Source organism: Mus caroli, unplaced genomic scaffold (genome assembly GCF_978045245.1).
Source record: "Mus caroli unplaced genomic scaffold, Mus_caroli_1 scaffold_2, whole genome shotgun sequence".
NCBI lineage: Eukaryota > Metazoa > Chordata > Mammalia > Rodentia > Muridae > Mus > Mus caroli.
In genome coordinates, this window is record NW_028227257.1 from 109,395,854 (window position 1) to 109,423,342 (window position 27,489).

Here is a 27,489-nt window from a genome sequence, read left to right on the forward strand (position 1 = left end):
GAGAGAGAGATTGATTAGAAGTAATTTTTTATTGCTATATTAAAAGTCAAGAAAAATAGATGCACATCTTCCCTACAAAACTATAAAATAGTCAAGATAATATTTTTCATCAATGTACTGAGATAAAGAGACAAATTTATAGATAGATTTATTTCCCACTTAATCTGCTTAAGTAGCTCCCAAATGAAGAACAATCATTTTTCTTTTCTGCATCCCTATTAGACATAGAAGTTACAGTTTCCTGTTGGAGTTATCTAAAAAGTGCACATTTATAGCTAAACATCTCTTCACATCACAACTGAAGTCCATGTAAGTTGTGGCTTCCTCCTTTCCGTTTTCCATGTGCAGTCACGGTCAGTGGGTGAGCTCTGGGTCTTCCAGCCCGGCAGGGAAGAAAGCCCGATTAAAATGAGACGTGCAATCTCCATCACCGTCCTTCAGAAAACAGAAACTACTTGTCACCAATCCTTAAGAAACTACTTGTCACCAGTCCTTAAAAAGTATGCCTGACTTAATCTATCATTTCATGGAGAGGCCCCAGTTGCTGTTTCTAAGTGCACAGATTAAACAAAAACCACACTCCTTATGAGAGGAAAGTGCCACGGAGGGTGGGCTCTGTTTGACACAGCACAGGGAAGCTGTACCTTTTTGATGACATTAATTCCATAAAGTATATTCATTTCGATTTCTTGCTAAGACCCGGGAAAGAGAAGGCTTTCATGTTGACGTAGATCATTGTTGAAATAAAGCTTTCTTTCCTGAAATTAGATTATGGGGTAAGCCACGCCAGATAATCTCTGCTAAAGATATAAGCTATAATTATTTTGGGAGGTTTCAATCACTGTTTGGAATTGATACCCAAGCCTTTCTTCTCCCCTATTCTTTGCAGACTTTTTAATGTGATATTTGGGAGGGGGGGTGCTTTAGGAAGGAAACATCAGCTTTTGAAATATAAAGGTATAATTATCATTAGAATAAAGAGCCCATTAAAAGAAGAGTCTCAAATAGAAAGATCTTTTCGATATATTGTGCTATGCATCCTTTCATAAGAGCTGGAAAAGAAAGAAAAGGAACACCTATAATATTACCCTCCCATTAGCCCACTTGGGAGAAAAGGAAGGGCTGAGAGGAGTGCTCAAATACTTAGCAATGGAGCTATTCTAGTGCCACATAATTAGGTTTGTACTGATAGCCTCTGTGGGCCAATGTGGAAAGGAGAGGCAGCCATGACTCTTGGGGCTCAGTTACTAGCCTCTCATTCTCCCCCCACCCTGCCCCACATCCTCTCCTCACCCCCATGACTCCCCCCAAACCCTGGGATTTGACCCAGCTCTTTATAGTCAGTCAGCATTTACCAAACTTTTTGGTGTAACCACGTAATTACTCTTACTTAGCATGCATATGAATTTTATTTGTTTATCAGACTTCGGAGATAGATAGAGTATCATGTATCCCAGGCTGGTCTTGAACTCTCTAGCTGAAGAATGATCTTGGCTCACTCACTCATAGTGCTTCTGATGCTGTTACCGATTTTGGAAACAGAATTAATTAATGGAAAGCAAGCAATGACGGACGCATTGAGGTGATTCTGAGCTGTTATGGAGTTTGGGAGATCCGATAGATTGAAGGTTGTATTTGGCTTTGGGAAATAATCATGTTACCAAAAAGGAAGTTCACTACACACCAAACATATTAAGTGTATTTTGCTGTAAAATTCGTGTGTTTGGTTTGGCTTTATTTTTTATTTAAAAGACAGAGCTGAGCCGGGCGTGGTGGCGCACACCTTTAATCCCAGCACTCGGGAGGCAGAGGCAGGCGGATTTCTGAGTTCGAGGCCAGCCTGGTCTACAAAGTGAGTTCCAGGACAGCCAGGGCTATACAGAGAAACCCTGTCTCGAAAAAACCAAAAAAAAAAAAGAGAGAAAAAAAAAAAAAAGACAGAGCTGTGCTAAGACATGGTGGCTGGTGGCACATGCCTGTAACGCAGCACTTGGGAAGTGAGGACAAGGAGAACCACATGCCCAAGGTCACCCTTAATTACACAAAGAGTGAGGACAACTTGGGTTACTAGAGAAACCAAAATCCCAAGAGAGAGTTTCACTATGTTGCCCAGGCTGGCCTTGAACTCTGCCTCAGATAGCAACCTCTCAAGCAGCTGGTGCCCAAATGTCTCAATCAGAAACTGCAGTGAAACCAAAACCAACCAGTCTGTAGAAGGGTGGTTCTGATGCTTCCATTTAACCAGGAATCTGTGTTTACTGAAGCTGGAGGTCTTTGCCTCCAATTGGTTTTTGATCTATCAATAAAGATGCCAGTGGCCAATGGCTGGGCAGAAAGAAAGAAGCGGGACTTCCAGATTCTTGCAGGCTTGAGAGAAGAGAAGGCAGAAAGGGGAGCATCAAGACACTTGGGGGAGAAAGATGGAACAGGCTCAGAGCTGCAGGGGAGATCTTCCAAAATGTGGGCAGAAAGGGAAAGCAGCCCACGGAAGGGCAGCTTGGAAGCGTCTTGGGCAGCAAGACCAATGGGCTTCACAGAAGGCAACCGGGGAACTATGTTAAGGGTGGCTTTAGAGCTGTCTATGTTAAGGGTGGCTTTAGAGCTGTTGAGCCAGGAGTAAAGGTAAGGGCACGGAAGCTTAGACGTGCTCAGCCACAGAGCCAATAAGGCAATTTAAAAATGAGCTAATTGTGTGTGTGCCTTTCATCTGAGGATCCGAGAGAGCTCCTGGGCAGGTACGAGCCTGCGACTTGCTAGGAGCTCAAAGCGGAGTAGCCCGAACTACCCACTATAGGCATCATTTCAGCACAGTTATTACTGCAAGTTTCCATCAGAGCAGAGGGAGAAGTCTGGCCATGTGAAAGATTACCACTTCTAAACCTCAGCTCTCTGCTAAGAACTTCAAACTCCACTGAAATAAGGAAGGAATCTGCCTATGGTCCTAGGAAAAGACAGCCCAGGATATATGTGTCTCCAAACAAAAATGTGTTCAGCAGCTAAGATCCTGAGGAACCAATACGGTAGTGATTTCATCTTGAAGGCTGTGAGTATCCTTGTCCAGGTCTTCTTGTCAGCAAGACAGATGCCCTGTTAAAGATTAGAAGGGCATCAAGGCAGGCTCTGGCTTGTTGGCAGTGGCTGAGACCCCAAGATCTCTGTCCAAATCTTTGTGGCGCCTTTCCTATCATCTAAGGTCCCTTGGAAGAGGACCAAAGGTAAGGCAGCATCCAGTAACAATTCTATTAGCCTTCATCTGCAACTTCATTCATAGGTGGACCATAGTGCTGCCAGTTAGAATAAATAGGGAAGGAGTGTGGTGAAATATAGGATCTTGGGCAGAGGAGCCAGACTGCCAGGGTTTGAATGTCAGTTCCATCAATTAGAGAGTTGTGTGATGCTGAGCCAAGTTACCAACCTTTCCAAGCTTCAGATCTTTCACCTAAAAAATGGGGAGAGTTAACAATACCTGTCTCACAGAGTCAGCCTGGAGACTGAAGGAGCTAATATTCGTAAAGCAGAGAGTAAGAGCCAGGGAAGCACTTTGGAAAATAAAAACAGAAACCCGAGGGCACCTTTCTCAGTGTGTGGATGCGAGGCTGGTTTACGGGGCTTGAGCTGGGGCATGTTTGCATAGCAAGAGGTTCAGAAGCTGAGCCATGAAGTATACCAGCTCCGAGGAGTAACAGACCCTGGACTGAGTGTCTTCCAGGTCTAACCAGAGATCTCTTCAGCTGCCTGCGACTAAGCAACTGCTCCAAAACAGCCTCATATATACTCTCGTGGCCAGGGCCTTTGTGAGCCCAAATTAGCTGGAGAGGGAACTAGATACTTGGCTAAAGCACCCACCCCACCTCCACCATGTTTTTCTCACAACATCAACGTGGCACAATGGTCCAAATCCTGCTCCAAGTATTTGTGATCATATTTTAAAAGTTAAGAGAGGTTCTACCTAGTTCTGAAATCGCTGGCCTTAAAGAATTAATGGGGCATAGCAAGAGGCCAAGGGTGCTACCAGTTCATCAGACAAACCACATCAATGCCCAGGGTCCTCAAGAGGAAAGAAGAAACAATCACAATTTATGTTGATCATGTCCGTTTACATTTGGTAAGTTCACAGGCCTCAGTCAACACAATTACTCTCAGGAAACCCTCCTTGGTGACCGCAGTATACAGTGGCCTATGAACCCAAGCCACCTATGGCTAGGTAGGAGAAGCTAAACTGTAGGGCTGACTTTGGAAGAGAATGCACATGGCTGTATTGACATTTCACATGGTGGACCTCTGGCCAGTGTCCACAAGACCGAGGGTTCTCTTCCGGGCTGCTCCCTCACTGCTTGACTCTGCGTCGGCTGCGTCCGTACTGTGGGCGGAGCTTATTGCTATGGCACCTTCCATTCCGTCCGCGTTGCCTCCATTTAGCTGGAGAGGGACAGAGCCTGGTTCCCTAGGGCGTTTCCATTGTGGCCTGGTGACAATCCAGAAGATGAGTGCTCCAAACACCAGAATCAGAAGGCCCAGGGTATTTGTAAAAACACCTTCTGGTGGGAATGAATGGTACGAGGGGTGTTTCCTATGAAGAAAGTGAAAGTGGATCCGGTTACAAGCACACAGCATACACTGAATCGACTAATCAGGGTGAACCCTGGTAGAGCTTCAAGGTAAATGTCCTTAAAGCGTGGCATTAAAGACACATAGAGGCTATACTATGATTCACACTGTAGAATATGATAAAACTATTAAAGATCTCAATTAAGAAAAGACTATAACACTTGAGATACCTCATATCACTTAAAAACTAAAAAAGATACAGAAATGTATACATACTATAGTTACAATTAGCATAAAATACACGCACACCCCCAAAATGAATACACAACTCATAACCCAATAATTTCACCACACATTACCTTAAAAATAGTTAAAACTTATTTTTTTATTATTATTAAAAGAGTTATTTATAGACCTAGAGAGATGGCTCAACAGTTAAGAGCATTGCTGCTCTTCTAGAGGACCTAAGTTTGGTTCCCTGGCACCCACGCGGCAGCTCAAAACTGCCTGTAACTCCAATCCCAGGGGAATCTAACGCCCTCTCCTGGCCTCCAAGGGCACAGCATGCATGAGGTACACAGACGCTTATCAAAGTAAAATCGCTCATACACACAAAATAAAAATAAATCTTTTAAAATGGCTATCTATATAATACTTCCCTCGTGAATATATACTTTACATTTTTCTAGCTTACGTATTAAGAGAAAGAAGGCTACAAACTTACAGGACAAAGAACAGCTTTTCTGTCACTCCCATGAGAACCGTCGCAATCACTGTTCCGAAGAGGAGGAGTCCAGAATACACGTGTATGGGCATGACGATGGCCCGGAGAGAGAGCGGAGCCCATGGAAGCAGAAAGACGAAAAAGCCTACAACAAGCTGAACACCAGAAGAACAATGGTTATCATTTAACTTTAGTTTTAAATTATTACTATTCTACCTTAATCTGGTGGCACATGCCTTCAGTCCCGGCACCTGAGAGGCAGAGGCAGAACCAGGGGTTAGGAAATGGACAGCAAATTTCTTTCTTTCTTTCTTTTTAAAAAATATTTATTTATTTATTATATGTTAAGTACATTGTAGCTGTCTTCAGACACCCCAGAAGAGGGCATCAGATCTCATTAGGGGTGGTTGTGAGCCACCATGTGGTTGCTGGGATTTGAACTCAGAACCTTTGGAAGAGCAGTCAGTGCTCTTAACCGCTGAGCCATCTCTCCAGCCCCTTTCTTTCTTTTTAAACTTTTTTTATTTTAAAGAAATATATGTATATGTATGTATATATATATATGCATGTACACCTGCAGGCCACAAGAGGGTATCAGATCAAATTAGAGATGGTTGTGAGCCACCATGTAGTTGCTGGGACTTGAACTCAGGACCCCTGGAAGAGCAGCTGGTGCCCTTAACTGCTGAGCCATCTCTCCAACCTCACAGCAAATTTCTTTATGGACAGTTCCAACATCCAAAGTTAACATTCATAATAATCCCTGGCACCTTCTAGAAAGTTCCTAATGCCCACACAAGCATATGTGTGTATGTCTATATAACAAAACTCTCTTTGTCTCTGTCTCTGTCTCTGTGTGTGTGTGTGTGTGTGTGTTTGAGACAGGATCCCTCTAGGTTGGCCTCAAACTTGCAATCCTGTCTCAACCTCAGCTTTCCAAACGGTAGGACTGAATGTGCCCTGTTTACATGGTTGATATTTTTAAGTGTATATATGGGACTCCTTGCTTCCCCCCGCCCCAACAGTGTATCTTGGAGATGGGCAGATATTTTCATTTCAATACATTCATCCAGTTTAATTTGTTTAATACTTAATACCCCAATTAATAACATTTGTTTATTAAGTACAAAGGGAAATAGTTTTTTTATTCCTTCCCCTTAAAACCAGACACAGGACATGTAGTTCAATCTGGTCAGCCCACAAAGCTATGTGGCTAGAAACTGATGCCAGCCATGGTGGCCTTTCTTTGGATCCCAGCACCTGGAGGCAGAGGCAGTCAGATCTCTATAAGTTCAAGGCTAAACTGGTTCCAGGACAACCAGGGTTACACAGAGAGACCTTGTCTCAAACACCGAAGACAGACAGAGAGAGAGAGAGAGAGAGAGAGAGAGAGAGAGAGAGAGAGAGAGAGAGAGAGAGAGAGAGAGAAGCTGATACTGTGCTTCACAAGGAAGAAGCAGACGCTGTCTGGGTTAACTTCCTCAGCAACTACGTCTGTGGTGGGATCCTTCCTTACAGAGGCCAGTAGGATTTCTGCATAAGCTGAAGTCTGCTCCACCCCTCCAAGTCTATTATTTTTGACCTCTGGCTCCTGTCCAGTAAGTATTCTCCACTCCTCAAGAAAATGTAGCTGCTATCAGGTTATTGAATTTATTGAATTTAGTGTAACTTTTTTCTTCAAGCACTGATTTCGAATTTATATATTTAGTCAAATTTTAAAAATTGAGAAGACGGGAGACAACTGTTGTACCTATTCCTCCTTCCTCGTGCACAGCAGGGAAGGAGCGAGGAGAGAGAAGCCAGAACAGAGGCCCGAGTGGGGTCCAGAGCCCTGAGACCTTAGAATCCATGCAGCTCACCTTGGTAAGGAACGAAAAGCTTTGGATGGGCTGTGGGCCTATTTCACTGTTCACCTAATATTCCTATATCTGAATATGTTGGAAACGGCCCAGGGAGTCACTCTTGGTCTTTCAAAACATTCCCACAATTCCATCCCACAATTCCTTCCAGCAGTATCAAAAGGCGAACTTCCCGTTGCCTAAGGTGTGCTTTCTGTGCGGAAATACAGATCAGCTCAATGAAAGCTAGAGATTTATAAAGGTGGTTTCTGAAATGCACCCTTTCATCTTATTTTTGAGGCCTCCCAGTGGAATACACAGTTCTTATATTCTTATTTTTGACCATTTCCACCCCAAGATCCTTACTACTATCTCATTTTTGTGACTTATCATGTGTGCCTGTTTTTTGAATTTTTGTTTTTGTTTGTTTTCATCCCCCTCACCCCCCACCAGGGTCTCACTGTATAGCTGGATGTCCTGGAATTCCCTATGCAGACCAGGCTGGTCTCGAACTCAGAGATTTGCCTGGCTCTGCTTCCCCCCTCCCCCCCTCCACCCTCCGAGTGCTGAGATTAAAGGCCTGCGCCACAACACCAATCAGTGCTGTATCTGTTGTGATCTTGGAGGATGCAATGAGTTCAGTAGACATTTCAGGCAGACCCTTGCTTACAGAATCTTTCAGCAACTTAAATCTTAGTTTTGCTTTTCAAGAAGTCAGTCAACAGAAGAAGACTAGTCTTCAAAGGACAGGGGAAGTGTTACAGAACATTTGACTTCATTGAAAGTGTTTCAGAATGTAATGATGCGGATATAATTTGTGATAACTTATGATAGTCTAGTCTTTATTTCCTGTTAACAGTTTCAGTCTCACCACCTTACAAGTGGAGAGCAACATAGAACATAGTGGACCCAGAAGCTCGAGACATTCTTTCATTGTGCCTATGTATATAAGAAAATAGATGTCAATTAAAAAAAAAAGATTTATTTTATGTGTATGAGTGTTTTGCCTGTATTTATGGAACTATTTGGGAAGGATTAGAAGGTGTGACCTTATTGGAGGAGTGTGTGATTAGGGTCAGGCTTTGAGGTTTCAAAAGGCTATCACCATTCTCAGTCAGTCTGTCCGTCCCTCCCTCCCTCCATCCCTTCCACTTTCAGATCATGGTGAGCTCTCTGTGTTCCGCCACCACGGCATTGTTCTGCCACCCTAACTCTAACCCTCTGAAACACTAGCTCAAACTAAACACTTTCTTTTGTCAGTCTTCATGATAATGGCGTCTTTCTTATCGCAATAGAAAATGAAGGCTCCGCTGTAGTTAGATCATACAATTTTGCTTCTGTAGCGTCTGCTCGGAACAGTTGAGCTTTCCTCGGTTAGTTATTGCTCTCTTTAAATATGCAGGCATCTTCTACTGTGCTAGTTTATCTCACTTTAAGGAGCAGATGTGTTAGCCTGGCTGACCTCAAAACTCACTAAGCAGCTGAGAACGACCTTGCATTTCGGAGCCTCCCGGCTTCATTGCCAGGGCTACAGGCCTGTGCCAGCGCCCTGTTGTCTTTTTTTTTTTTTTAAGCTTTTATTGCAAAAATCATTCATGAGAGCAGGACTCATCTGCATGGCTAGCTTTCACACCAGACAGCGTTTGCTTCTCGGGGTTGGGTGGTGGATTTGACGGCTCAATTTAATTACAGAAGTACATGGAAGCATTCCCACCCCCTTCATCTTTCTGCATATCTACCTATACACTCATTCCTTAATTCTTGCATATATTTTGAAATCTTTGCTATGAACCAGAAGTTGTCTTGAGTGCTTGGTCTGCTACACAAGGTGAATCAGCTTCCTGTGTTCCTGGTACTCATGGCATTCGCATAAGGCTTACTACAGCACAGCCAGGGGTGGTTGCACATGCCTGGAATCCCAGGACTTGGGAAACTGAGACAGGAGAATTGCAGCAAGTTCCAGGACAGGCTGGGCTCCATAATCAGATTTTGCCTTTTTTTTTTTTTTTAAAGATTCATTTATTTTATTTATGTGAATACACTGTAGCTGTCTTCAGACACACCAGAAGAGGGCATCAGGTCTCATTACAGATGGTTTTGAGCCACCATGTGGTTGCTGGGAATTGAACTCAGGACCTCTGGAAGAACAGTCAGTGCTCTTAATCCTGCCAGCACACCAAGCAAGCCTCAAAGCAGGCTCCTCCCTCTATTTAGTGACAGTGGAGTTGGTTTTGCACCTCTGATTTTTCCAGCTGTCTCTGCAACCAGCCTCCTGCAGACCAGCTTTCAGATGATTGTGTCTTCCAAAAAACACAAACAAAACCTCACCAAATGCTCCCCCAAGTCTCCAAACACCAACTTCGGCTCACAGTGGTGCTCAGCAAGCAGCTGCCCACACTGCCCACGGGTTTCCACTCCTCTCGTGCAAAGCCCCTAGCAGAGCCTTTCTGCTTCCTCTTCCGTCCACTGCAACCTCGTCTGTGCCCGCCAAGGTCATTTCTGACTTCCCATCACTGATACTGATGGACAATGTCCAAATCGTGTCTGCAGATCTTTCCAGGGGCACAAGACATCCCTCACATCCCAGCCCCCAGGGTTCCCCTTCTTATCTGCCCACTGGCTCTCATTCTTTCCATCACTTTCTTCCCAAATGTACTAACATTTACACCCTACATACTATCAGTGTCTATGCACCGGTGTTCACCATTTCAACCCCCTTTCTGTGCCGACACGTCTCTCTGAACCCCAGCAAACCCCTTCCACTAGACTTCTGATAGTGATGCCTCCCAGTCATGTTCCATACCCAGTGGCAGCCTTGCCTCCATCCTATTATTCATGCAGAGCAAACTTCTCACAGGCTATTCTATTTACCTAGAAGTCACTTTGAGCTTCTAACCCCAGGATTGCAGCTCAGGTCTCAATAGTATCTCCTCTGCCCCCATCCCTCCTTTATCATCAGAGCACTCTCCCAGAAGGATCAACACCCACCCTGTCTACCAAATACTCTGATCTTCAACTCCCCCCGTGGCTGAGACCGATCTGACTCCTGTTCTACTGCCTCCCCCTCCCAAGGGCTGGAATCACAGATATGTACCACCATTCCTAATTCATGTGGTACCCGGGATTGAACCCAAGGCTTTGTGCATGCTAGGTATCCTAGCCTGACTTTCTGTTGCTGTGATAAAACACTGAGCAAAACCAAGCTGAGGAAGAAAGAGTTTATTACACTTTACAGATTAAAGTAAAGTGTAATAAAGGGGGAAGCTGGGGCGGGACCTCAAAAAAGAAACCCTGAGGCAGGAACTGAAGCAGAGACCATCCTAGGACACTGCTTGCTGATTTTCTTTGCGTGATTTACTCAGCAATGAGGCTGAGACTAAAGCCGTGGCTCTGGGCAGCGAGGCATTCTGCCCTCCAAGTGAGGTCCCCAGTACAGGCGTTCACCATGACTCTGTCTTCACTGGGAAATTAAAACTGCTCCCTCTGTACTGAGGATTTACCTTGGCCCCGCACACACGCAAGGCTAATGATCTACACTGAGCTGTATCCCCAGCCCCTCCGTTTTGCTACATTTTTGAGACATTGACTCACTAAGTTACCGGGACTTGGGGGACTGGCTTTGAATTTGTGGTCCTCCTGCCTCAGCCTCCTGAGTAGGTGGGATTTACAGACTGATGTCCTGTTTTCTTTATTGTTGTTGTTGTTTATTTTGCTTTGCTTCCTGCTGAGTTAGCCTTCTTTACTCTTTTAGTAAGCTCTTCCCACAACACCCTGCGGGTGGGGAAATGTGTAAGGTCCTGATACTGACACGGTGCTGCTCAGAGCGCAGTCCTTTCCCTTTGCTGCAACTCAGAACACAGCTTGACTCTCCACACGCAGATCTCAGAAGGGCTTTCCGCTGCACCAGTTATCTGAAGAGTCTTAGCTCTCTAGTGGCTCTTAACCCAGGCTCCAGCTTTTCGAGACATACTACAGAATGAGTCAGCTTAATCATGATAAACCAAGCTGCATTCTCCCAAGCAAGCTCAAGGACTCAGGCAAGCATGTGCCACAGTGCAGTTTGACCCACAGGAGCCAGTTCTCTCTAGACATAGGACCAGAGGACCCGACTCAGCGTGTCGTGGATGACCCTGCTTGGCAGCGAGCACCCTCATGCGCTGAGCTGTCTCTATGGCCCCACGTTTTTTCTATTTGGTTGACTTTTTAATTATTATCCTTTCTTTATTCATTTTTATTGTATGAATGTTTTGCCTGCACGTATGTCTTTTGATATGTGTGTGCCTGATCCCCTTGGAGGTCAGACGAGGGCATCAGATACCCTGGAACAGGAGTTACAATACAGATGGCTTGTAAGCCACTGTACCAGTGCTAGGAATGGAACCAGGGTCCTCTGCAAGAGCAACCAGTGACCTTAACCTCTGAGTCATGTCTCCAGTCCCGACTTTTTATTATTAATGTTTAGAGGTGCTTGCCCACTGACACACGACACGTGACAATTCCCACAGTTCTCGTGTCACTTCTGTTTACTTTGATGCCTCATGTCACATACATTTTAAAAGATTGTGTAGTAAATATGCATTTCCCCCCATATGGCTTTTGAATTTCTTATTAACCTTCTAGCCTCCCCTGTCTCACACCATATAGATTACACACACACCTTTCTTTGGCTTAGGTTTTTGTATTTAGGTCCTTAATCTAGATTTTTTTTTCTTTATATGTGATATGGTATGTATGGTTTACCTAAATGTACAGACTCAGTTAAGTAAGTGTTCTTATAAGATAAAAAATTTCTTGTACACACTTGGACTTTCCTAGCCTCTCCGGTCCTTCCGCCTGTGTTTGCTCATGTGCCAATAACTCAAGGTATCCTTTCATTTCCATCTCAAAAGTTTCTTGGTTATTTTTGGATATTTATTCTCTTCTGCATAACAATTCTTAATGATCCCCACTAGGTTTAAACTGAAAATTGTGTTAAACATAGATACTAATTGAAGAGGGGAAGCTATTTCTATATTAATTTTCCTCTTTCATTATCATGGTATCTTTACAATGTTTGTGGTGGTTTGAATGAGAACTGTCCCCAAAGGATCAAAGAGACGAGTGCTATTGAGAGGCGTGGCCTTGCTGGAAGAAGTGTGTCACTGGGGGGACGGGGGGCGGGGCTTTGAGGTTTCAGAAGCTCAAGCAAGGCCACGTATCCCTCTCTCTTCCTGCTGTCTGCTGATCCAGATGTAGAACTCTCAACTACTTCTCCAGCACCATGTCTGCCTGCTACCTTCCATGACAATAAAGGACTAAACCTCTGGACCTGTAAGCCAGCCCTAACTAAATGATTTCCTCTGCCAGAGTTGCCTTGGCCATGATGTCTCTTCACAGCAGTAGAGCACTGAGACAATGTTCTATTTTTTGATGATACTTTATAGTATTTTATATATTTTGCTTATAGGTACTATGCTTTTTACTATTCGGTTTATTCTTGGGTATAATATGTCCTAACCTTAAATAAATGAGGTCTACTTTGTGTGTGTGTGTGTGTGCACATGTATGCACATATGGATATGCAGGGGCCTGTGCACATGTGTGTGTATGAATGTGGAAGCCATAGACTGATGCTGAGTATCTCCCTCTATCACTCTCCACCTTATTCTTTGAGACAGCCTCCCTGACTGAACCTGGAGATCACTAATTGGCCTGGCTGGCTGGCTAGTATGCTCCAGAAAGGTGTCTATATCATACCCTTCTCAAGTGTTCCTCTGTGCCTAGCTTTTTATATAGGCATGGGGATTTAAACTCTGATCTTAATGCTTTCACAGCAAGCACTTTGCTAGCTGAGCCATCTCCTGAGCCCCAGCAGGTTCTATTTCTACAAGGTGTTTATTGCTGGAGTAGGCAAAAGTTATGTATGCTCTCTTAAATCCAGCTGCCACCCCAAACTCTACTTCTAGTCATCTGTTGGTTTCTAGACACACATATTGTGATCTACAAGCTGATAAGTGAGTCACAGTTAGCTATTTCTTATCTATATATTTCCTTCCTCTTGTATATTAGTTAAGAACTCTAAAGCAGCGCTGGATGACAACATGGTAGCAAGTATTAATGTCTTACTTGTGCTTTTGATGGAAGTATCTTTAGTGTTCTGGTTAATCTAATACCTGCTGTTAGGTGTTGGTAATAGCAACCACGATCACAGATGTATCCTTCTGATGTGTGGCACACAGTAGGCCCACAGCCAATAAAGCTTGCAGCTTTCCAGTGGAGAGTTATGATAGTTTAAAGTACTCACTTCTTAAAGGTCAAAGGTCTGAAACTATCCAGATCTGATGCCTTTTTAATCCCTGGATTTCATATAGCCTTTGAGTTTTTTCCCCCTATTGCTATTGATCTTTATATGGTTCCTAATTCTTTTTTTGGATCAAATTTAGTAGTTATATTTGGCAATAGGGAAATTCCTTTTTCTTTCTTTAATTATATGATCATCTATATCTATTTGGGGGTCCTGAGGATTGAATTGAAACTCCACAGATACTCAGGACACACTCTGCCTGTGAACAATCTCCAGGCCTTATTACTGAATATTAAATATAATCATCTCCCCTAACCCAACATCATTTGTGTCTGTGATCCTATCTGTGAGTTCTGAGTGTTGCATATTTTGTGTTTTATCAAGTTAGGCTTGTTGTAACTTAGAATAAGGATTCTCTCTGTTGTTAACGACTTTTTGTTGCTTGCTTGAGGTAGGGTCCCACTATGTAGTGCTGGCTGTCCCAGAACTAGCTATGTGGGTTAGGTTGACCTTGAACTCACAGAGATGCTCCTGCTTCTGCTTCCCAAGCACTGGAATTAAACCATCACACTAGGTTCTTTTTGTTGTTTTTAACTTCTAAATTCTCTCTAATGTACATATTAAGTTACAGAACAAAGAATAAAAGGTTTTGTGGGGTGTGTGTGTGTGTGTGTGTGTGTGTGTGTGTGTGTGAGTTTTAGAGAAACCAGACTAAAAGCCATATCTAATAGAGAGAGTCTTCATTTATCTATGTATACATTGTACTACTTACTCACTTAACCTGCTATTATACAAAAACAGGTGTGCTAAAGAAATTATTATAAGATACAAGAAGTAAAGGAAAAACAATGAATGATGGCCACTGGAGATACCCATGTCTGCCATTTAACAAAACGCAGGGCTTCTGACTGAGCAAGTGACTCAGAAAAGGCATCTGGCTCTGTCCATTCAGCCACTTGTGCTCAGAAATAGAGCCAGCATACTTAATCTACAAGGCAGAGCCTGTTGCCATCTGTGTGAGTAGACCAATAGTAAAGTGAGAGTGTGCATGTCTGAAAGCCAAATATGAACTTGGGTATTTTCATTTTTACCCTCAGTGGGTTCAATGATCCTCCACCAAGAGTGCTCACACACAAGCTAGGCCATCAGTCTGGGAGTTGTGGAAACATTGACACTAAATGCTAGTGGCGGCCTGAGTCCCAGTTCTGCCATGGCTGTATAACTCAAGGAAGACTCCTTCCCACTGCATCCCAGAGTCTGTACCAGATATCTCCTCAGAAGGATGAAGGGAAATTCTTGGCATAGCACAGCCTGTGGCTACATCCTGCTTTCTGCCTTAGCACAGGGAAAGCTAAGGGAACCAACCTTTAAGAAAGAATATAGAGCTGAGCGAAGATCTACAGAGATGCTAGTGAGCCAGGTAGGTCCCCCCAGCAACCTATGAACTCTAGTGGCTCCTGCAATCCTCACTCCTAAGGAGAGAAGTCTCACCAGCTGGTGACAACATGGAAAGGGTCCCTCAGATCCACAAGAAAACTCCAAGGGAGATTACCCTGAGGACACATGATCTGAGCAACGTTCAGCTATCCAATCCCAATCCGAGCTATTCACCTTACTGATTGGGCAGATCACCATGGATTCGGGATCCCCTCCCCCCCACTGCATCTTCCTCCTGCCTGGCTCCTTTCCATCACAAACCCATAACTCCAGAATCTAAACGATTTAAATAATGAAGACTGTCCAAAGAGATTAACCACTATTTACTGAAAATGTATTTCAATTCAAGGTTTTTAAAAAAGATATATTCATTTAGAAGAAAAAGAGTCAATGTCTAGTAAGGGCCTGCTTTTTAAAGGGCCATTTATTTTAGGATAAGTTTTGGGGTTCTATGTACCCATCCCAGTGTCTCACTTTGCAGCCATAGAAAAGTTCACAATGATCCCAGCCAGGAAGTTGAATAGACACTGTGCTCTCAAGCAAGGACACTGAATCAAAACCATTTACAAAGATTTTTCAACAACATGGTGAAGAGCCTAGAAGACTCAGAACATTAATTTTTACTGTTATGTCATCAAACTGCTGAATAATTATCACGCGCCATTAAATTTCATTTCAGTACAATGTTTTCGGAATGCATCCCTTTACCAATCCATGCAAAGAATAAATAAAATAATCACTGTGCCTTCAAAATCTCACAAAAGGTTAAAAAAAGAAAGTCAGCGTTATCACTTAGAAAAGGTTAACATCAAGATGCAGTAGAGAATGTAGTAAAGAAACACAGCTCCCACCTAGGCTAGCCAGTTCAGAGCATGGGACTGAAGTCTGGACGGTGTTAGTCTAGATGTTAGGAGCTATCAGTTTCCCTACTGATGGATATCAAAATGATAAATCATACACCGAGTTCCTAAGCTGTGAATTCTGAGGGTCATTGTCCCCTTGGGGCAAGAGTTATTTATTCCGGACACAAATGGAAGAACAAGTTTAGAAAACATCTGTGGTGAGGGAGGCACTGACCTGTTGGATGTAGAGTATGAGAGCTGTCAGTCCAACCCAGCTGTGCAGACTGTACATGTGGGGGACTTTTTGGACATTGTGGTACTCAAACACAGCCACCACGGAGATGATGGCGAGGATGGCAGCCACAGCATTTAACCCGGCGTGGATGGATTTCATCAAGAGCTTGCTGCACTTCCAGGTCCATGGCAGTCTGTACACGATGATGGCTAAGGAAACAAAGTATTTTAAAAATTGACACAAAGTAAATCTTTTGGCCCGCTGGACAGCTTTTTTTTTTCTGAGGACCGGCTACCCCTTGGCTTCTGCTTCTCCCAGCCTCCCCCTCTCTCTGGGCTCCTACTCAGTACCCCGTGCTGCCACCTCATCCCTGGAATGTAGGCCCCAAAGAAATGGATGCATGTATTCACTAGCAGACACCACTGTTAGTGCCGCCACCACTTACTGAGATGGCTAAGAAGGACAAAGCACTTGCCACCAAGCCTGATGACCTGAGTTCAATACCCAGACCCACATAGTAGAAAAAGAGGAGTTGTACTCTAATCTGGACAATTGGGCCCTGGCACCATGTTCCCCATTCACACTCATGTAGAGATAGATAGATAGATAGATAGATAGATAGATAGATAGATAGATAGATAGATAGATAGATAGATAGATAGAAGAGGAGGGAAAGGGACAGAGAAAGGGGAAGGGAAAGAGATTACACATTCGTTCCCTGGTTTAGCATCATTTAACACACACACACACACACACACACACACACAGTATCAAATAAACATTCAAAGACAACTGTACTTCCAGTTAAACATTTGATTTTTCCCAGTACTACAGACAACATAGAGGAATGTGCCAAAACTTCACATAAAACCGAAACCTATATCTCATTAATTGTTAAAACTTGCTTCTTTCTCCCTTTTCCCATTATTTCTCTCAAAACTTGACTTTTGAACCATCTGCATTCATGCAAAAGTGTTTCTCTTGTGGGTAGTTATTTTGTGGAGAGCCAAATCTGACTATCATTACCCAGGCTGCTCTTGAACTCTTGACCTCAAGAAATACTCTTGCCTGAGCTCTCCGGTGGCAAGTAGCTTTAAACTGATTGCATACTAACGTTCCTTCTCTGATGGCAGCCGTCCAGTGTACCTAACCCCTCACTGATGACTGTGGTCTTCAACACAGTTCCTATTATTTACCTGAGGGGAAGCCATGAGGCAATTCTGACCTGGATACATGCTTGCCACTGGCCAAAATGGACAGACAATTGTTAGTGAAGAGTCTGTGGTTCTTCCTATCACTCTTTTGTTTCCACTAAGGTTAGGATGCCTCCAGCCTTCCCTCTTCATCAGCCTGCCTCATGCTTGACTCTCACCAGCTGCAAGTTCTAGCTTAATGTTATTTTTTTTATGTTGTTGCCAATCTTAACATTCGTTCCTTGGGTGGTGGCAGTAAGAGCAGAGGAAGTTGTGTGTGTGTGTGTGTGTGTGTGTGTGTTATGCTATGTGCGGTTGAAAGGATTCTTTATAGTTTTAATGTTAAAAGGTGTTTTTTTAAGCTTGCAAACCCTGTAGCCAGTTAGGTTTAACTAGTCTTCATGGCCAGCTGTGGTGCAAGCCACACAAGGGTTTTCCACATCTGTCCTGGCTTCCCACTTCTGTCCAGGCTTCCCAGAGGCTCTGCTGCACAGCTGAATGTGTTCAAAAGGAGCTCAAGACAAGTGAAGGACATCCAGGAATGCTGTATTTTCAATGTTGTTTACACATTTTCCAAAAATATATAAATATCCAAAATGCCATCTATTCGAGGAAAAATGAGTGAGCTTAACAAATCAGACCACGTTTATTAAACAGGAAGTTCCCTGAGCTCCAGCAGCTGCAAAACCGCCTGCAGCGGGGTGTAGCTACTCTTGCTCTCTGTGAACCTAGACTCCATTCCTGAGGTGCAGTGAGAAGGCCGGAGAGGGAGCAGGGTGGTGTCATGAAAACAAGGGTTCTGCTGGGGCCAGCCCGAAGGACCATTCCCTTCAGGAGTCAAGGGGAACATGAGGATGCCTGAGACAGACACTTCAAGTGTCTTCAGAGGAACAGCAACGAATGGTGGAGCACGCTACTGTAAAAACGTTAAAAAGACGAAAGGACGAGGGGGCTCATCATACCTGTGTGTAATTTTTCTCAAGCATGTCAAGAAGAAAAGACAGTCATTTCTGTTTAATCATTAGGAAATTCATTAGATCCTAGTTGTATAATCAAAACTCAAAGATAGGGCTGGAGAGATGGCTCAGCGGTTAAGAGCACTGACTGCTTTTCCAGAGGTCCTGAGTTCAATTCCCAGCAACCACATGGTGGCTCACAACCATCCCTAATGGGTTCTGATGCCCTCTTTTGGTGTGTCCGAAGACACTGAGAGTGTACTCACATATATCAAAAATAAATAAATCTTAAAAAAAAAAAAACCTCAGGGATATAAGAAAATATAAACTCACTAGGAGGTGATCTCTGCTTTGACACCAACTTTCTTCCCATATACAGTTATTTAACACACACGTATGTGTGCATTTATGTATGTATATGTATTTTGGTATGCTTGTGTGTGTCACATGTAAAGTTTGAGTTTTTCAAACTGAGATCAGGTGAGGGATGGAGGACTTAGGTGCAGATAGGCCCCCAGACAGAGAAAATACTTGATCATAGTTCTTCTCTATTTAACCCTCTGACTCATGAAGGAAGAAACATGTCTATCAAATATTAGCTTGAGCCTGTCACAGATTGGGAAGTCACACACACAAAAAAAAATAACAAAGAAGCAGTTATTTCTGTAGTCTCAGCACATAAACAGAATTTCATGTTTGTTTTGTTTTTCAATTTCATTTTTACAAAGTAAGATATAACTGGATAGTGTGGCTCTCCCATCTGTCATCCCTACCCTGAGAGGTTGAGGCAGGAAAATTGCTGTGAGTTCTAGGCTAGTCTGGGTTACAAAGTGAGTTCCAGGCCAAATAAAGCTACAATGAAACCATATCTATCTATCTATCTATCTATCTATCTATCTATCTATCTATATCTCTCTATATATTTGAACATTGAATATATTTAAGCCATACAACATGATCTTCTGTATTGTGAAATGGTTAGGTTCACCACTTTATGGTTTATGATAAACTGACATATCAGTTTTATTGTGACAGGTCCTCTTCTAATATTGATATATTTATGTGCATGCTTGTGTGTGTGTGTGTGTGTGTGTGTATACTACTGTACTTGTGTGGAAGCTATAGGACAACTCTCAGAAGTCAGTTCCTGTGACTTTATGGGGTTTGGGGATTGACTTGTCAAGCCTGCCCGCAAGCTCCTCCACTGACTGAGCCATATCGCCAGCCCCCATCCTCTTTTAACAAGGAGAGCTGTAGAAATAGCTCAGAGGGTAAAAACACTTCCTGTGCAACCATGGGGACTTCACTTTGGGCACTGGGGTTGAAGCAGGTCCCAGGGCTTGTCCCCAGGGTCCATCTATACTAATTGATGAGTTCCAAGTTCAGTTAGAGACTTTTTATCAAAACTAAGAGGAAGATACTTGGAACTGACCTCCAGCTGCACACACACACACACACACGCATGCTCCAACACATACCTGTGCATATATAGAACACACAAACATGTACCAGTCAAATTCTCAAGACAGAGTTCAATGCATACAAGCACTAGTTTATGTAAGAGCAGATATAGCTTTCAAATAAATAACACGCATTCTGCTCTTGGGCCCACTTCAGCCTGAGGAGAATTTAAGATTAAGGGTAAGCCATTGAGTTTGAAGTACACTGGAGTTTTCAATCACTTGTGCGAGGCCTCCTTAAGCATGGTGGGCCATTCTCCTTCCCTCGTAGAATAAACTATTATGTTCCCTCCTGACAGAATGTTCAGAGCAGCAGCATCCGTTCTTAGAACTCACTTCCCCGTGCACCCACACCTTACCAGATCCTATCCATAGGATTTTAACTTTAAATGGGAGCAAAGGGCCCCCTTTAAAGCCCTGTAGTGGCTAAAGCAAAATGGGGGAGTTTGCAGCACACGCAAATATGGAGAAACCGAAAGGAAGACAGTGATGTGTGGGTGAATGGGATTTGGCTCAGCATCTGGCTCCAAGATGACTGAAATCACAAAAGCAAGTGTTTATTAACAAATGTATGTATGAAAAGGATCAGGGCAGAAAGGATCAATCAATCAGATGTTTTTAAATATTGAGGAGGTTTTTTTTTTTTAATCTTTATCTTTATTTTATGTGCTTGGGTATTCAGCTTGCATGAATGTCTCTGCATCTATGCAGGAAGTGCCTAAGGAGGCCAGAAGGCGGCATTGGGTCCTCTGGGACTGGAGTTACAGACGACTGTTAGCCACTGTATGGGTGCTGGAAATTGAACCCCAGTCTTCTGGAAGAGTAAACTGTGCTCTTAAACACCAAGCCATTTCTTTAGCCCCTATCCAGGAATTTTATGTCACCAGAAAAATTTGCTGTATTTTCTTGTACCTCATACCAATATTATTATACATTAGAAAAGAAAAAAAAATACACCCAAAACTGGACCTGACCTAACGCAGTTGCTTGACCACGCCCAGGTTGATGATTGTTCAAATGAAGGAGTTGAACTTATTCTCCCAGCCAGTTGTAAGCATTAAGGACTCACTGTAACCCTACACTCAAATGGCCTGGAACTCAGTTTGTAGACCAGGCTGACCTTGAACTCACAGAGATCCTCCTGCCTCTGCCCTTTGAGTGCTGAGATTTAAAAAGGCATGTATCACCAAACCAGCTATAACCTACATTCTTTAAAAAAAAAAATCATTACTCATCTCTAACCAAATCGAATGGGAACAACTTCTAGAAAGAACAGACCTATCCACCTTCTTTCCTTCCTTCCCACCTAAGGAGACAACCCCAGACAGTGCTGAGCAAGGACTCTCCCTGTGACAGCCATCCCCACTTGTGCTTTGTACAGCATTTGGCATTCAGCAGCTGCTATATACAGTGGCACACTCCAGTTGTCCCAGTGCCCAGGACACAGAGGTAGGAGGATCACCGAGAGTCTGAGGCTAGCTTTTCTGCAAAGAGAGTTGCAGGAAGCCAAGGTTACATAGCGAAACCCTCTCTCAAAAACAAAGACATGCCAATCAACCGACTGGGATAATACATGAGACTCTGGGTTAAGAGGAAACTCTGAAAAGAACAGTCAAAGGCTGTCATCACTCCAGCCTTCTTATAATTTCAAGAAATTTGCCATGTGCAAGAAAACTACGAAGAGAAAGATTTCTATCTAGTGTGTCGTTGTTAAAAGGGAAATCGCTGAAGCTGATCTAAGGACATTTTAAAGAGGCCTTGAAGACCAGAGGAGAACTCGGATGTTTTGTTCCTCGGCACACGGATAAGTTGTCATTTCTTTGACTTGTTTACTTTTAGTTTGAAAAAGTTTCTCCCCACCCCATTTAAAGTATTTTTAGTTTATTTTTTGTTTATTTTTATTTCATGTGTGTGTATGTCAGTGTAAGGGTGTCAGATCCCCTACAACTGGAATTACAGACAGCTATGACTTAAACTCAGGTCCTCTCAAACAACAGCAGCCAGTGCTCTTAGCCTCGGAGCCATCTCTCCAGAATCTCTTATTTTTATTTATGTGTAGGCATGTGCAGGTGAGTGTGGGTACCCACGAAGCCAGATGAGCTGGGTCCGCCAGGAGCTGGAGGTACAGATACTTATGAACCACCAAGTGAGATTTCCAGGAATCGCACTTGGGCCCTCTAGAAGAGCAGAGTGTGCTCTTAACTGCCAGGCCCTCTTGTACCACTTTTTAAATATCTGGATGCTCTTGGCAAAATGGGAGAACCTGGCAGCTTTGGACTGGCATCCCCACATCCGCACACCCCTCTGTTGCTAGGTGGAAGCTTCTGTTGTTGCCAGGCCTCTGCATTTCAGTCCCCACCTCTCCATGCATCCCTACATTTGGCTACATGAAGATGTGACCTGGGGTCACTTGTCTTCAGAAGTGTCGCTTGTTACCAGTGGTATTAGGCAATGCCACTGACAATAAAAGCCCCTGGCTGTGGTCCAGGGCTACACTTTGAGAATCAAAAAAAAGAAACCCCATAAAGTCTTGATGAGAATGGCAATACTATGGGCTTCCCAGAGAGCAGTGGTAATTGCTATATCTTGTGTTTGTTTCCTAAGGCTACTGTGACAAATTACCACAAACTTTGTAGTTTAAAACAACCAAAATTTTGTTTGAGAGCTTCAGTAATGACTTAGCGCTTAAGAGCGCTTGGTGCTCTAATTACAGTTTCAAGGGACCTCTTCAGGTACCAGGCATGCCCGCGGAATACATACATGTATGCGGTCAAGACTCTTACACATATTAAATAAATAGATAGATAAGCTAATTAATCATTTAAAAAAAAAAGGAGAACCAAAATTTGGATCAGCAACACAGTCCAGAGAGAAAAGGAGCCTACAGCAAAGACTGATCTCCTGATTTCAATCCCTAAGACCCGCGTGGTGGAAGGAAAGAATTGATTCCCACATACAATCTCTCTCCATCTCTCTGTCTCTGTCTGTCTCTGTCTCTCTGTCTCTGTCTCTCTCTCTCTCACACACACACACACACATACACACACACACACACACACAAATGAGGCAGCTGTCAACAAAGGATGCCAAGTTCGGAGTGCGGGGTTTCGTGTTTAGAATCCAGGGCCTCTGCACAAGCAGCAGATGCTTCTGACCACTGAGCCATCCATCCAGGCCCCGAGGGCGTGGGTTTTTTGAAGACGATAGATGTAAAATGTTGACGCTATGCCAACAGGGGTAGAAATTAACAAACACTAAGCGGGAGAGTTGATGTGGAGTGCTGTGCGGTTGTGCAGGCCAGGCAGAGAGGAGGTTCAGCAGGTGCTTAGGCAGTCACAGGCTACTGAGCAAGAAACCTGGGAACAAAGATGCTTTTCCATTAGGACAGGGCTCCTTTCTTCCCCGGGTTTGGCTAAGTGGTGTTTCTAAACTGCTGAACAATCGCTAGGCAAGAGGAATGGTACTCGTACTTCAGATGCTGCTGTTATTATTATTACTATTATCATTGTAAAGGAGTGGCTGTAAAATTGCATTTTGTTGCTAACAATTTAATGATGAGACAGGAATAACTCATGCACCGGTGATTTATTGCCAGGAGTGTAGCTCAGTGGCGAAGCACTGGAGTGGCATGTATAAAGGCCTGGATTTGTTCCCAGCACAGAAAAAAGAGAAATTTCTCATAAACTAGAGGCAGAGGCTTGGAATGCAGCTCAGTAGTAGAGCATTTGCCCAGCGTGTACAAGGCCTGGAGTTTACTCTCCAAAATAATGGGGAATAAAATAACAGGAAAAAAAGAACTACTGACCTATCATGCGCATCTAGGTGCTAAGAATACAGCAGGAGCAAAATAATTGTATGTAACAGGTGCTCTGTTGGTTCCATTATTAAGTGACTCACATGTGGGTTTTTGTAACTAAAACATGTTTTGAGGTGCTCTGGACTGTCCCTTCACACCATATGAAACCCCCATTTCCCAGGTTCTGGTAGACTTTGTTCATCAACGCTTCTTTCCCAGATGCCTTCTGGAGAAGTCATTTGAGGATTTTGTTTTTCTATTGTTTTCTTTGCCAGGGTTTAGTGCATGAGCCTTTTCAAATATATTTAAGTGATCTTGGAATTTGGTCACTCAGAGACAATACATTAGGAGGATAGTCCAGCTGCCTTTAGTCACTGCTCTCTTTTCTTTCTTTCTTTCTTTCTTTCTTTCTTTCTTTCTTTCTTTCTTTCTTTCTTTCTTTCTTTTGTCTTTTAAATGTTACTTAAATGTAGTTAGATTCTCTCACAGAACCAATCTGAGATCAGTAAGCTATTGAATTTCTCTCCCTTCAGTTTCTGTCACAAAGGCAGTTGCACACACAGAGAGGAAGGAGTGTAGAATTGCCAAGACCTCCTTTCACTGATGTAGATGCCTGAATTTTCCACTTTTCACTAAAGAATCCATTCCAGCACGCTGAACCTTTAAAAAGGTCAGCTGCCACTTGGCGAGCGTTCAATTGTTTCCCTCTGCGGCCCTCTTTACAATGGCCAGTTTCTCTGGTTTCCCTGAAGTATTTTTATTTTGCAGGAAGCATTTGCTGTAGAGAAGCACAATGCCTCATCTAAACTCTTCCTCATTCATGTCATAGTGTGGCTAGATTTCACATTAGCCTGAATTTTTATTTAGCAGAGACTGGTGGCACACACCTGTAGCCTCAGGACTTGCAATGCTCTAACAAGAAGATCCCTTGCACGGTAATTCAAGGCCAGTCTAGACACCATAACAAGTGTGCTTTATTTTTTCAGACCCCCCCCATATCTATTATACTTTAGGAATACATATATTTCCATAAGTATGTCTGGTGAGAGGGACGGAGAGGAAAGATTTACTTTTCGCTTCTTTGAAAACCTTTTTGTTATGTGTAGTTTGCCTGCATATATGTATGTGTACCACATGCATGCCTGGCGCCCATGGCGGTCAGAAGAGGGTTAGGATCTGCTGTAACAGGAGTTACAGATGGTTGGTTGTGAGTCATCATGTGGGTGTTGGGAACCGAGCCCAGGTCCTTTGGAGGAGCAGCCAGTGCTCTTAACAACACAGCCCCATCTTTGTAGCTTCGCCCTGCCGCTTACTCCATTCATGAAGGTTCCAAGGACTCAGTCTCATGCTTAACAGTTTCAAATCCTGTTTGCTTAACACATATGTAAAGCACTTTAAACATATAGCAATGATTGTGTATTAGCTATTCCTGCATCAGCTCCAAATGCCAGTTTACAGGAGGTACAGAATAGCTCATATCACAGCCTCTACTAGAAATATAACATCGCATAGCATAAAAATCCCTGAAGCAGGGGCTGGAGAAATGGCTCAGCGGTTAAGAGCACCAACTGCTTTTCCAGAGGTCCTGAGTTCAATCCCCAGCAACCATATGGTGGCCCACAACTATCTGTAATGGGATCTGATGCTCTCTTCTGGTGTATCTGAAGACAGCGGCAGTGTACTCATATAAATAATAAATAAATAAGTTTAAAATTAAAAAAAAATCCCTGAAGCAATTACACACAATAAAACGCCACGCGACAACGTGGGTAGTGTTTGACCCGTGTTTTCCTCACAGCCTCTAAAGTCAGCATCATATGTCTCTGGAGGGTTTAGGATGGTTCAATATTTTTTCTAACTTTACTGTGGCTTGAAATCCCTTGAGTTTACTTTAAGTTTTGATCTATCTAATCTGATTTTGACCTGGGCAGTGGCAATGAGCTAGGCACTCAATCTTAAGGATATAAACAGTAACACTCTATGGTACACGGTTGCTAAGCCAAGAGTCAGGTGTAGCAAATGCAGCCTCAAGTTGCAACTTCCGATGGATTTGCTGAGCATCTAAGATGGTTCTAAACAGAGGAGGATCTGTGTTTGTTCCTTCCAGTCAATGCTGGAATGAGGAGTATTTGTGGACCAAGGTATGGAAGAACTAATTAGAACTCTGCATGTGGCTACATGTATGAAAAAGCTAGTTTATGTTCATTAACCACTTTATGTGATTAAAACGTGTTGCAACCATGTTGCAAACTGAGAATCCTTGTAACCAGGATTGTAAATGTTGACCAGACAAGCAGTGGAACATTAGCACAAACAGACATACTGAGCTTAGAAGAAACAAGCCTTGTCTAAGAGCAGCAGACGAAAATTCCAGTACACCCGTATATGTGTTTTTGCACCAAGGTAAGTAAGTAAACAGATTAAGTGCAAAGTTTAGAGAAAGTAGAAATCTTTAGGAAAAGAGTGAAATGCGTTCCAACATGAATGGACAGTCTCAAAGTATATTTTAGATGATGTTTCGGCTTGCTGTAAAGTCCATGTTTCAGAAAGTGAGCATATGGCCATAAAAGCGAAGAGCACTGGGGGGAGGGGAAATTGTTGAGAATAAGGCGCTTAGAAGAATTTCTATGTCCATGGGTTAACGCCTCTGCGTCAGCTTACACTCATATGTAAGACACAGTGAAGACACAGAAGATGCTCGGGAATGTTCGTACTTTTGTGAATGTCTTCTGTTGGGTTAACCCGCCTGACAGGTAACCCGTTGTCATCTGTGTTTCCCTCACCCTCAACTACAGCACTCGGTCTAAACATCTAAAGGGTCTCACAGCGTCCGGAGCTGTTCTGGGTGGCTGGAAGCCACGAAGAGATGTTTGGGACCATTTGATTAAACAGAGGATATTAACAACTCCGGCCAAACTAAAGCGCTCCACCGTGATGGAAAGAGTGCTTCTGGTGGTTGGAACTTTGGAACCTGGATATGTTTTTCTCATTTTAGGGTAGTGGCCAAATATGCAGCGAAATGGCTTGGATGCCTACCTCACACCACAGTAGCTCAGCGTTAGTAATACCTTCCCCAGATTCCCATGGAAGAAGGCTGACCACTCTTGCTGGAGGCCGTAGCACCGGTTTAAAGCATGCGCGGGACACACACACACAAACATTTTTCTTTAGGAACGAAGCCAGTGCTTCTGTTTGCTCATTTGTGGGACTTTTAGTATTGGTGAAGAAGAGGAGGCCTGTTCAGAAGTCAGGCTGCTAGAACCTGTTCCGAGCCTCTCAAACAGTTTGTGCTAAGCAAGCCCAGCACAACAGCTTGGCTTTTCTGAATGCATTCTCGCTGTCACCGCCTTTTTGGAAAAGTGAACCGTGCGCGGTGCCCCATTAGCTGAAGAAGACAGTGAAGATGATGAGTAGCATTGGAGAGAGAGAGAGAGAGAGAGAGAGAGAGAGAGAGAGAGAGAGAGAGAGAGAGAGAGAGAGAGAGAGTTGGACCCTGGGGCGTCCAGCCGTCCCTTGGGGCCACTCTCTGCCTTCATCTCCCTGTCAGATTCAAGACCGCAAAACTCGCCAAGGAACTTTCGCCACATCAACAAATGGAGCGCAGCCAGGCAACAGCCGGTGACTGATGGAGGTGCCCAGAGCTCGGGAGGAAAGAACAGGACAGCGGAAAGGATGGAGAGGCGCCAGCTGACGATGCTGCGCGGAGACTTGAGCTCCCCGCCTAGGAGACCTGAAACAAGTTCAAAGGCAGGCCTCACCAAAGCTGGGGTTTCGCGTCCCTGACTGCGCAGGCCCTGCCCACAGGAGTAACTTTCCCTAGTTTCGTGGACTCCTTGGAATCCACGACGGCGTCCCGGTCCCCATCGCACAGTGAGCCCGCCAACCCCCTCGAGGATCCCAGTACCGATGCCCTGGATGAAGACGAAGCCGGTCACCGCGAGCACCGGGTGCCAGTTAAACTCGAGCCCGCTGCCGTTCCAGCCAAGCCCCTCTCGGAAGTGCAGGACCCAGATGAGCACGAAGATCACCGACAGGAAGCCCACGAGCAGCGCGGACACCAGCAGCCCCAGGAAGCCCCGGTAGCCCTCCATGGCCATCAGCACCCCATGCTCCACGACAGCCTGCTGGAGAACTTGGCGTTGAGGCCGTGGCCTCCGGGTACTGCCCCTGCAGTGGG

The 27,489-nt window shown here is 43.9% G+C and overlaps 1 protein-coding gene across 1 annotated transcript; it reads right to left on the bottom strand.

Moving 5' to 3' along the window:
- Positions 1 to 1,922: 1,922 nt before the first annotated feature.
- On the bottom strand, positions 1,923 to 27,489 carry Cybrd1 (cytochrome b reductase 1). Its single transcript, XM_021156455.3, has 4 exons — positions 27,217 to 27,489; positions 15,908 to 16,116; positions 5,273 to 5,427; positions 1,923 to 4,570 (listed from the first exon to the last, which is right to left on the bottom strand). Exons 1-4 carry the CDS (start codon positions 27,407 to 27,409, stop codon positions 4,267 to 4,269), a joined length of 861 nt encoding a protein of 286 aa, XP_021012114.1. The 5' UTR covers positions 27,410 to 27,489; the 3' UTR covers positions 1,923 to 4,266.